Source organism: Trichomycterus rosablanca, chromosome 13 (assembly GCF_030014385.1).
Source record: "Trichomycterus rosablanca isolate fTriRos1 chromosome 13, fTriRos1.hap1, whole genome shotgun sequence".
NCBI classification, from domain to species: Eukaryota; Metazoa; Chordata; class Actinopteri; order Siluriformes; family Trichomycteridae; genus Trichomycterus; species Trichomycterus rosablanca.
In genome coordinates, this window is record NC_086000.1 from 3,288,239 (window position 1) to 3,300,956 (window position 12,718).

Genomic DNA, 12,718 nt, shown 5'->3' on the forward strand with positions numbered 1-12,718 from the left:
AATTATGATGTCACAATAGTTTTATTATGATGTCACAATGATCTCACTATGATGTCACAATAGTGATATTATGATGTCATAGTTGTATTATGATGCCACAATAGCGCTATTAGTATGTCACAGTAGTGTTATTATGTCATAATAGCATTAGTATAATGTCACAATAGTGCTATTAGGATGTCACAATAGTGTTATTATAGCATCACAATAGCGCTATTATGATGTCACAATGATCTCACAATGATGTCACAACAGTGATATTATGAAGTCAGTTGTATTATGATGCCACAATAGTGCTATAAGTACAGTATGTCATAAGTGTTATTATGTCATAATAGTGTTAGCATAACGTCACAATAGTGCTATTATGTCATAATAGTGTTAGTATAACGTAACAATAGTGCTATTATGATGTCATAACAGTTGTATTATGATGTCACAATAGCAATTGTATGATACCAAAGCTGTATTATGATGTCACAACAGTGCTATTACGATGTCACAATAATGCTATTATGATGTCACAAGTGTTATTATGTCATAGTTGTATTATGATGCCACAACAGTGACATTATGATGTCATAGTTGTATTATGATGTCACAATAATGCTATTATGATGTCACAATAGTGTAAAGCCTCCCAATGTACACACATATTCACTGAAATTAAAGGTATTAAGTCAAAAGTCTCTAACCCTGTACTGATGTCTAAGTTGTACTGAATGTCTTTTAAATCTTGTTTATATTTAACCACCCAAGAATGATTACTATTCATTAAACAGTTTTAATAAAAGCGGACATGTATTTATAGGAGTACACGGCAGTAACTTTTGCTTTTACATTCCAGAAAGTCATTTTTCCCCCAACAGACACACAGATTTCATCATACTGATCATACTGGAGAGTTAATACGATTACTGATACCAAACGTTTCACTATAGTTTAAACGGCATGCAAAGATAAAACAAACAAAAAACACCAGTACAGTTTTATAGCTGTTTTCAGATCAACATAAAAAGTCAGTTTTTAAAAGGCCAGACAGTGTTTCGTTTTTGGCTTTCCAGTCACAGTGTAACACAGAGCCTATAAACGATCCCGTTTAATACATTTCCCTTCGGTTAAGACGTTAGGCAGTAATTCCTCAGAATTACAAATGAAGACAGTATGATTTTTACTTCTATGCTAAGAATTAGGATTTACCTTCTGTATAAGAAATCCAGTGACCACAACAAGGTAATGAATTAGTAGAGCTATACATTATGCATTATGTTCTACACTAAAGGCACAGAGGTCTTAAAAATAGAGGAAAATATGTGAGAATTTAAATCAGTAGTCATCTCAAAACAAAAAGAAAGAATTCTACATACCCCCCATACTGTACAAGACATGGTAAACAACCTGAAAAGCACAGAATTGGAGTGTCTGTGAAGTCAGTAGCAAGTCACACTAAAAAACACTAAATATTTAATAGTGCAAATAAATAGACTTGATTTACAACCAGTCCACGATCTGCTTATATACCAGATCATCTCGAGGTTACCTTTGGTTCAATTATTTTGACTAAATAGACTTGATTTACAACCAGTCCACGATCTGCTTATATACCAGATCATCTCGAGGTTACCTTTGGTTCAATTATTTTGACTAAATAGACTTGATTTACAACCAGTCCACGATCTGCTTATATACCAGATCATCTCGAGGTTACCTTTGGTTCAATGTGTTCAATTATTCCCTGTAGGCACCACCCAGCCAGTAGAGGCCACAATTGCAGCAGCAATGAGGAATCCTTCCAACCTTTCCTCCCTCAGGCACAGCCAATCATGTCTGTGTAGATGCCCGGCCGACCGATAGCAGAGCTGACAATCCAGCTTGAGAGGTCAGCATTGGTGGGCTCAAGGTTACCTCTGGTTTACATGTGTTCAATTGGCCGTGATTGCAGCAGCAATGAGGAATCCTTTTGGTCCGCCCACCCTCAAGGTTACCTCTGGTTTATATGTGTTCAATTATTCCCTGTCTCGCCATCGACCAGCCAGCAGAGGCCGCAATTGCAGCAGCAATGAGGAACCTTTTTGGCCCACCCTCCCTCAGACATAGCCAATCATGTCTGTGTAGATGCCCAGCTGGCCGATGGCAAAGCTGACATTCCAACTCGAGAGTTTGAGTGGTCAGTATTGGTGGGCCTCCGGAGCACCCGTTTTAAGCTCATCTTGATGCAACATTGGGCCACTTTTATTAACACCTGGCAACCCTGGGTGTCACAAAATGCGATCAGAAGTGATCACTTGAGACAACCAATCTAAATGATCACTAGACTATGAAAGGGTTATAAATAGTATAAATGTAGGTTAATAATGCACACTGAAACAAAAGTCTAATTCATTATCAAGAATCAATCAAAGGTACGGCAGTGGTAGCAGTAACGGAGCAGTGGTAGCACACAAAGCCCTCAAATGACCCTCAACTGCCGCCGTAGGAAATGATTATGATATACTTACATTATTGTTGTTCTAAAGTTAATCTTAATACACAAACAGCCTGAAGTTAGGAGTGATAAGGCAGGATCATAACATCCCTTTAGGTCCCACAGTAGTTTCATTCAGTTCAATCTTAACGCCTTCGTTTTCCCTCAGACTAGCCAGACATGATAAGAGTGCAAAACTAAACGTTCATCCCAAACCGGAGTGAACGGAGGGTTAAATTTATTTTGGGTTACGGTTTAATGGTGTTAAAGGTAGGGGTAATTAGTCTTTTTTCAGCTCTGGTGCTGTAGGTGGGTGTTGTTGATTTGATCCCGGTGGACCTGCATGCGCATTGCCGTCATTGTTTACAAGAGCGCCGTAGGAAAAAGAGCCGTTGTAGTCGGGCTGAACGGGCCAGCCTTTGTCATGGATGGTCGGAATACCTGCGTCAAAACATCAAAAGCACATTTACTATATACAATACTATTCTATACAATATTCAGCCCAAGAATCTGTTCACTGACTCTAAACGTTCTGGTTGAGACACACTGGTCGTACCTTTCACCATGTCCATGGTCACGTAGGGCTCGAACGGTTTGGCTTTCCTCTTGTTCCTGGTGATTAAGAAAACTCCCAGGAAGCATGTGGCACATCTGCGGGAAGCAACAAGCAGCAAAATCATGATTGTTCGACAAATATAACAAAACGGCATCAATAGTTACATTTTCACAATGGACTTTGTTTCAAAGCAACTTTTGAGAGTCCTGGACCAATAAAAAGGCTAATGAGCAAGCTTAAGGCAACAGCAGCATAAAAAACTCCCCAAATATTACAAGGAAGAACCCACACTCAACAGGAACCATCCTCCTTGTGTAATTAACTCAATGTATCAATAGGTTTGTTATTTATTTATTTGTTTATTAGGATTTTAACATCATGTTTGTACACACTTTGGTTACATTCATGACAGGACAAGTAGTTACTGGTTACCCATGATTCATCAGTTTATGTTTTTAATATCAAACACAGTCATGGACAATTTTCTATCTCCAATTCACCTCACTTGCACGTCTTAGGACTGTGGGAGGAAACTGGAGCTCCTGGAGGAAACCCACGCAGACACGGGGAGAACATGCAAACTCCACACAGAAAGGACCCGGACTGTTCCACCTGGTAATCGAACCCAGGACCTTCTTGCTGTCAGGCGACAGTGCTACCCACTGAGCCACCTCAGTGTTTCTTAACACTTAACTTGTCTTCAGGGACCTTGCTATGGACTGCTACACAGATGCACAGTCATGCTAAAACAAAAAAGGGCCTTTCCTAAACTTTTGAAACAATGATTTATTTACTTAAATGCTTTATTTTGCATAATTGCTTTTATATACCTGATAGCAAGAGGTTAGGATAAAATACCAGAATGTAATATTTAGAAGGGGTGTCCACATACTGACATGCTGGATCAGAACTAACGACAGTGTGGATACTATTTAGTACAGTTGTATGTAGTTTGGAACACAGACAACTTGGTGTGGTTTGAGTACTTTATTAGACTTAAATAATTAATAAAAAATAAAATGGGTGAAATACCAGTTAAATATAGATTAAAATCATGTGTATCTTAGATCTAGAGATCTAAGTTTCTAAACTTACCCCAGTAAAAACATACAGATGTGTAGAACATCCTCATGGTTAAAGTCCAGATAGAATACAGCTCCTAGATTAGAAATAAGCAACAGTTAAATAAAGCTGTAAATTTAATACCAAAACACCAACAATAAGAGGCAAAGTGATTCGAAAAAGCAGTTTATTGGCTAGGAAAATACTGATACAGACAGAAGCTAATAAACCGTGTGTGTGTTACCTGCGCCGATAGCAAACACTGTCGAGAAAATGTAGTTGACACAAGCGATGTGGGAGGAATCATGCAAATGAGACGCCTGTGCTAGAAAGCTGTAGGAAAAAAACAGATGTCACATTTAAGCCACAAATAAATGCTATACAGGTACTACTTTCCCTCCTAAATACATATTAACGCTAGTCTAAGGTAATTTACACTAATAATAGGGACAGTTCAGTCAGGCAAAGATGACAGTGAAAACACTGGGAGTCCATGTGTAGCAATTTATTTGTAGCATTTTCCCTACACGTGTGGGAGACTGTGATTCAGTATCCTCACACTAAACAAACTGCACAATACGACCACAAACACTTCATGTAATTCTAACACACAACTAGATCAGGAGTCTGTAATTCTTTATAGGATAGGACTGGCACCCTCCTAAAGAAATACTTCCCAGGGCGCACACCACTGCTATCGGCCGGCTGGACGCCCACTTCCTAACTGCTGCTGCAATCGTGCCCTCTCCTCTATCGACTGGTCAACAGCATCAATGCACAGAGACCAGGAATAACAGACATCAGTGAGTGACTCGCCATGGCTACTGCGCATGTGTTGGAGGGGTCGTGTGTTAGGTACAGCCCTCCTGGGTCATGGTAGGAGTATGCAGCAGTAGCGGAGAGACAACTGGGTAAATGGATACGACCAGATTTGGAAAAAAATGCTTAAATAGAATTGAATTAAGAACTACTACATGAATTGCAAACTGGCTGGGAATGAATGAAAGCAGGTTGAGTAAGTAGGATTTAAAAAGCAATATTAGCAACTAGATTAAATAAAGAGGTATTTTCCAATAGTCTTTAGATACATGCATTAAATCCTGACTAACAAAGGTCAGACACTAAACATTGTTTCTGACATTTGGGCTTAGTGAAAAACATCATGATCTTTTAGTCTGCTTCTTCTCTCTATACAACAAAGAAATTTACACTCACGATGCTTGAAAAATGATGGTGGCTACCATGCAGACAAACATGACATAGAAGATCGGATAACCAAGCTGCAGAGAGCCCTCAATGCTGAGGACCACCATCCCAGAAACGGCCTTCACTGAGATCACAGTCACAGATCCTAAAGGGAAAAAAATGTCACGGCTTGTCATGATGGTGCAACTAAGAAATTCCACATCAGATATTATTAACTTAAACAGGATGAGGTTGGAATGTTGCAACCAGTGATGGGAGACTTAAATCCAGGCTCTGAGGTGGTCAGCTAGTGATGGATGGATGGATGGATGGATGGATGGATGGATGGATGGATGGATGGATGGATGGATGGATGGATAGATAGATAGATAGATAGATAGACTTGAAGGTAACGAATGTTCCTCACCGAGCAGTGCCACTAGGAGCAGGATGACCACCAGGTAGTTTGCATTCCGCTGCTTATAGAAATACAGCAGCAAGCAGAAGACGATGATCTCTATGAACTGAGAAATATTACAAATGATGACTACAAATCCACCACATTTACGATTTACATTTGAGTCGAGTCTCACAACACGGTCATTCAGTTAAGAATCGAGCCGAAATGCTGCGAGCTGAAAGGCTGAAGTCTCACCAGGTACAGGAGGAAAGGCCAGCCGGTCAGATGCTTCACAATGTTCTCGGCGTTCATTTTTTCGTGGGAGTTGGGCCCGAACGTGACGAAGAGGTAGGTGCCTGCCACAGTCAAGGCGCAGCCAAGGAACGTCAAGATGTAGCGCTCTAAAACCCAAAAAGTGCCAGTGAAAAAATTAATGAGTGAATGTGGCCCCATGTCCTAATGCCATCCCATAATATAGACCCATTAAGATGCCCCAATGTCCTTATGCCATCCCATAGTATAGACCCATAAATAGGCCACATTTCCTCATGCCATCCCATAATATAAACCCATGAATAAGCCCCATGTCCTCATGCCATCCTATAATATAGGCCAAATGCATATTTAATATTAGAAAAAAGAATGCAGCACTTACTCAAAAACTCTGTCGGTTTTAATTTCTCTTTCAGAAACAGGAAACCCAGAATGCAGCTGGCTGTAAGGAAAATAGACAGACACTAGGTGGCAGTAAATGGCAAGTTTTAGATACAAATTTTCTCCTATTGAGGACTACTGAGTAACCAAAAGGACAAGGCATTTTCACTAGGGTTATATGTGTGTTGAATACCTTTGTGTTTTATTTTTAAACAAACACAATTATCTCATTCTGCAATGGACAATCAACAGTTGCTGATAATACTTGCCTACAAGGGAGACAGCACTGAGGGGGGCTATGAGAGACAGCGGGGCGTAGGCGTAGGACACGAACAGGGTTCCTTCTCCGATCAGCATCAGCGCAAACCCAAACCACCACGTCTTTGTGCAGTAGTACTGCCTCGGATCCTTCGTGCCCGCCAACACCACATGGCTACGTTTCTGTCATTGTGTGCAAAACAGAGAGATTATAGATCTGTCCAGAGGGTCACCCAGATGACACTGTTCACAGTCAAGCAAGCGTTTGATGTTAACTTCATAGCTACTGTACAGGTTAGAAAAACCTGCCTTAAAATCGATCCTTTAAAGCTAAAATGAAATGTGTAGTGAAAATCAGTAGCCAATACAAAGTTCATCTGTATGATAGGTGTATAATATCAAATAATCAATAAAAGTACATATGTGTACCTAATAAAAAGCTCTGAGTGTTTATACTGCATATTACTACAGGATATATTGAAAACAAACATCTGAGACCTGGACGTGGAACACTGCTTTTAAATATGAAATGAAATGTACATTTCTACAAAGGTAGAGGTAACATCCTCATGGTGCACTGTGCAGTCTGTGAGCTCACACTCAGACACTACAAGAAACTTTCACCTACCTGTATGGTCGCAGCGATGCTGATGAGACAGTTCCCGAAGATAGCCAAGAGTGTGCCGATGAGATTTTTCTGTACATTCAGTGAAAAAGAAAAACCTTATAAATAAAAAGAACTTAATTTATCACATTGCAAGCTGATAACATGGCTAATGAACCAGACAGGGGTACCAAACAAACATTTACATTTTCGGCATTTAGCAGAGGCTCTTATATTCAGAGCGACTTACAAAAGTGCCTCCATAATGAACATTAACTTACTCTAGTTTAAAAAGACAACAGTCCAAGAATACAAATCTGCTGAAAACCCAGTCAGAACCAAAGGTGTTTATATATACAGTATATATGTATATAGTGCTAAGCAGAGCGGTAGAGAGAACAGAGTGGCGACACTCCCATAGGGAACCGTTGGAAAGGGGGCGGGACATATTTTCTGTGCAGCTTCCGGGTTGTGGAGCTCTGTATAGTTCCAAACATCCCATAGAGCCCCATTCATTTTCACTACTTATCAAACATTTTTAGCTGTATGTTGCTTTGTTTTAAAAAAATAATGAATTTGATGTCATTAATATACTTAATACTGTTATTGTTTAGCATTTGCTCAGCACTAAATGTTACATGTTTATCTTAATTAATAGGTATAACCCAATTTAGCTTAGTCAGTTAAGCTTAATGACACACGAGTCTTTTCACCTAAAATGAGTTGATTAATCAAGAGTCTTGTTACAGAAATGATCATAAAACATTAGAACCACAATAAATCATTATACTTTTACTTTCATACTTAAGTACATTTGAAGGTAAATTTAGTTTAGTACTTTAGTGGAGGTAAAGAGTATTTTTACTTTTACTAGTACTTTTACTGGAGTAATATGTTACCTTGGATATCTCTACTTTAACTCAACTACATGGTTTGTGTACCTTGTCCACTCATGTACCTTATTAATCACTCATGAAATAAGAGATGAATGAATGCTTTTTCATGTACCTGCACTATAATGTTTTTGATACGGTAGTGTGTTTATGAATCTAATCATTCAGTGCAGGTAAACCTTATGAATCCAGCACATGACTTAGTGTTTAGCCAAAATGATTATTATTATGAATCCTCAGGAAAGTGAAGGGAGATTAGTTTATACAAAAAACAAAACAAAAAAACTTTAATGTCTATACTGTATATTGTCTCTGCTACTTAATGATATGGCATTATGTAATGTATGCTAATATAATGTACTGTGTGTTAACAAGAACGACCTATTAACAAGTCATTATAAACATCAATCTTCCACTTTATATACCAAATTGACATTAAAGCAGATGCAGTAAATGTAAAGGCAGTTGAAAATACCCAGAAATTGTACAAATGTTTATTATTTAGCGTTTAATATTTAATTCACTGCTGCCTGTCCCATATGAGAACATGACAGCGCCGGGTTTGTTTGGAACTATTGGAGGGTTACATGAACCACGTGACCGCGTAGCGGCGAGATCAAGGAGTGTCGCAACTCTCTCTATCTACGGCTCTGGTGCTAAGTAAAGACGTGATGAAGGTTTTTAATCGTCTTTTGAAGACAGCGAGAGACTCAGATGTTCAAACAGACAGGGGAAGCTCGTTTAAGTGTTACTGCATTCGTAATGTTGTTGGCTCGACAAGCCAAGCAGTATTTAGTGTTTTAAACTGCCTGTTCTAAACTGCCAAAATGCCTAAATTTGGTCTCCCTCTCTTCATCTGCCATCTGTTTTTGTTTATTTTTTTCACCATATTGAGAAAATCTGCATGGCGCTCTATAGCGGCGAACAATATTATATAATCTGCGGCCTTTTAAAACCTACAGCTGTTTGGAACAGACTAAAACACTATATACTGGATGGTTTGTTGAGCCACGGCTGTTGCAAACAATGACATTACGAACACAGTAACAATATACACATGCAAGGACACGATTCCTTTATAGACAGTCAAGAAAGAAGCTTTTAGAGCGATAATTAAAACACTGGATTCCTGGTTTGTCTTACGAGGCGAAAATACTTCATGTTAGTTGCTAAAACAAAGTCGTTCACTTTTAAAACGTTGTTGTGTTTGTTGAAGGGAGAGTAAAGGGTAATTGTACAATAGTTAAATATTATTTATTTATTTATTTATTAAGATTTTAAAGCCATGTTTTACACTTCTGATTACATTCATGTCAGGAACACTAGTTACTCATTACACAAGCTCAAACACAGTCATGGACAATTTAGTATCTCCAGTTCACCTCACTTGCATGTTTTTGGACTGTGGGAGGAAACCGGAGCACCCGGGGTAAACTCACGCAGGCACGGGGAGAACATGCAAACTCCACACAGAAAGGACCCGGACTGCTCCACCTGGGGATCGAACCCAGGACCTTCTCGCTGTGAGGCGACAGTGCTACCCACTTAGCCAACATGCCGCCCACAATACTTAAATATAAAAAAAAAACAATAAAAATTGTATTTATTGCACCTGTTTCACCGGTATTGAACGGTACGAGGAATCAAAGACGGTTTACCGAATGCACCGTCATACCGCCCAGCCCTAGCAGAAATGAGTTTTTATTCAAATTAATATTTATATATTTAGAATAATTAGTATTTACAATCGATAAAATAATAATTAATATATAATTATTATTACTTTTATTCATTGCTGTATAAGAAGAATTAAAAGCAATTATTTAAAACATTTAGCTGAGACGCAAAAACGATTGAAAAACGGGGAAACAATAATAACCCACTTAACACAAAGTAAAACTAGAAATATTAAAAATAAACGTTGTATATGATGTAAAATCTGTGTAAAGTTTAATACTTCCACATGTGACGTGGTATTAATGTAAACAATGTAAACACGACTCACAGTATAAGAAAGCTGCTCGCTGCTCTCCTCCGCCATTATTCCTCCTCCTCTTCTCTCACTGTAACATTATCGTGATACTGCTGCTGATGTTTGTCGGATTATTTATCGTTTAATCGATATTTCGGTTGTTTAAGTCATCGCTCATTGTCGTATACAACAGCTCTCAGTGCCAGCACTTCACTTCCTCCTCCGCCTTCATCTGTCACAGCAGGTCACGTGATAGACGCTTAAAGCCACGCCCCCTGTGTGTTTCAGCTCACCTGTGCAGGTGCAGGTTCATTTCTGAACATGGGTGTTCTGTTCTGCTTCTTATGACTGAAGCTGGACTCTTATTATTGCTGTAAAAGTAATAACAACAATAATAATAATAATAGGGCAGTTGTAGCCTCTCTGTGTGGAGTTTGCATGTTCTCCTCGTTTCTGTGTGGGTTTCCTCCGGGAGCTCCGGTTTCCTCCCACAGTCCAAAAACATGCAGTCAGGTTAATTAGAGACACTGAATTGCCCTATAGGTGAATGTGTGTATGTGGCGCCCCATCCAGGGTGTTACTGTGTGCCTTGCACCCATTGAAAAGCTGGGATAGGCTCCAGCACTAACCCCCCCCCCCCCCCCCCCAACACACACACACCCTAACTGGATAAGCGGTTAAGAAAGTGAGAGCAAGTGTTCTATTCTATTAGGGCAGTTGTTGGTTCAAACACCACTGCCAGGTTGCCACTGTTGGGCCCTTGAGCAAGGCCCTTAACCCTCAATTGCTTAGACTGTACTATAAGTCGCTTTGGATAAAAGCATCTGCTAAATGCCGAAAATGTAATTGTAATAACAATAATAATAAGAAAGCATACATAGTGGGTAGCACTGTCGCATCTCAGCAGGAAGGTCCTGGGTTCGATTCCCAGGTGGAACAGTCCGGGTCCTTTCTGTGTGGAGTTTGCATGTTCTCCCCGTGTCTATGTGGGTTTCCTTCGGGAGTTCCGTTTTCCTTCCACAGTCCAAATACATACACTCAGGTTAATTGGAGCTACTTCAATTGCCCTATAATAATAAAGCATACATTGGGCTTGGTGAGTAGCACTGTCACCTCACAGCAAGAAGGTACTGAGTTCGATTCCCAGGAGTCCTTTCTGTGTTTCTGAGTTTGCATGTTCGCTCTGTGTCTGTGTGGGTTTTCTTCAGATGTTCCGGTTTCCTCCCACAGTCCACATGCATACAGTCAGGAGAATTGGAGCTACTTAAATTAATAAAGCATACATAAGGCTGTCACCTCACATGTGGTTGTTTTCTAATTCATACACTAGAGGGCAGCAAATCACCGTATAGAGATGAACTTAGATACGTTCAGTATCGTAGATTGAGTTTTTGGTGGAAGGTACAGGTGGTGCACAATCTAAATCTCAAATACAGCATGTAACAACCATGGAAATGCTATGATAGTTAGCAGCACTATATGTGATATTTTAAAGCAACATGGAGGCAAAAGACAAATAGATGCACCTAAACTGCAGGTGCATCAGTCCCCAAAATGGATTTGATGTTTATAGTCACTGCAGGTTATGTCAAACGTGGATTAACAGCATAAAAAATAAACAATGTTCACATTTATCTTACTCACATTTTCTACATCTGAAGTGATTAAGAGGTGGCACACTGGTGCAAAGGGTGGAGGGGTGTCAATACAAACTGTAACAATGCACTGGAGATCTGTAAGGACCAGATATGCTATAAGAAAATACATATAATAATACATTATATGTACAATGGCTCAATAAAAATACCAATAAATTAAGACATTTTTGACAAACGTTCTAGTTTTTAAAAAGAGTAAGATTATCTGTTAATGAGCTGAAGCTGAGACATACCCAGTATACGTTATGCAGTTAGACAATAAGCCAAAATGAAATGAGCCCACATCTGAATCACTAAAATAAATAAATGAATCAATTACGTGGCCTAGTCAAAGTTCTAACTATCCAATATCTGACAAGACCTGAGACAAGCAGTTTATGCCCAAAAACCTACTAGTGTATCAGATTAAAAGCAAGAATGAGAGGGCTGAATTCGTCCCCAGTGCTCTGACAAAACTGATACAGAGGTGCTAGTCTTGTAATAGTAGTGACAGTAGTCTTAAGTTAAGGGGGCAATTACTTTTTCACCAGGGTGATATAGAAATTGAATAACTTTACTTGAATAAATAAAAAAATGCTTTAAAAATGATGTTTTAAAAAGGTACTCATAAAGTTCTTATATCACCCTTGTGAAAAAGTATTTGCCCCCTCGGTTAGTTGAAAACCCATTTACTAACAGGTGACTCTCTTCAAGCCCTGGTGGAAATAAATCTTACCTCAACATAGTTAACGCATTTAGAGAAACACTGACATATTGTTACCATATCAATCTAGCGAGGGTTACCAAAACATTTCTTTGGGCTTTAGGACTTAATCAAACCACTGTAAGAGCCATTACACTGTAGTTAACAGAGTATTCGGTACACAGGCTGGATGAATTAGTCAAGTCAAATTTATTTGTATAACCCTTTTTACAATAGACATCGTATTCACCATTCGTTCTGTCACTTCATGTGTTTTTTTACTCTGCATTCCATCGTGCTTTGCTGTCACCTTGCCGTGCACAACCTGGA

At 39.1% G+C, this 12,718-nt stretch overlaps 1 protein-coding gene across 1 annotated transcript; it reads right to left on the reverse strand.

Moving 5' to 3' along the window:
* Positions 1-768: 768 nt before the first annotated feature.
* Positions 769-10,239, reverse strand: nipal3 (NIPA like domain containing 3). The gene is made up of 11 exons (XM_063007067.1): positions 10,082-10,239; positions 7,208-7,276; positions 6,591-6,762; positions 6,323-6,382; positions 5,923-6,068; positions 5,695-5,791; positions 5,298-5,433; positions 4,327-4,415; positions 4,116-4,179; positions 3,021-3,115; positions 769-2,905 (listed from the first exon to the last, which is right to left on the reverse strand). The coding sequence occupies exons 1-11, from the start codon at positions 10,115-10,117 to the stop codon at positions 2,745-2,747; spliced, it is 1,125 nt and encodes a 374-aa protein (XP_062863137.1). The 5' UTR covers positions 10,118-10,239; the 3' UTR covers positions 769-2,744.
* Between the last annotated feature and the right edge of the window lie 2,479 nt (positions 10,240-12,718).

Bases quoted from the DNA above. Each gene is read 5' to 3' on its own strand.
- nipal3 (XM_063007067.1), bottom strand. From the start codon at position 10,117: ATGGCGGAGGAGAGCAGCGAGCAGCTTTCTTATACT. The intron at 6,383-6,590 runs GCAAGTATTATC...TTTTCCTTACAG, and splicing joins CAGTGCTGTCTCCCTTGTAG to CCAGCTGCATTCTGGGTTTC. The intron at 5,792-5,922 runs GTGAGACTTCAG...AATATTTCTCAG, and splicing joins GGCCTTTCCTCCTGTACCTG to TTCATAGAGATCATCGTCTT.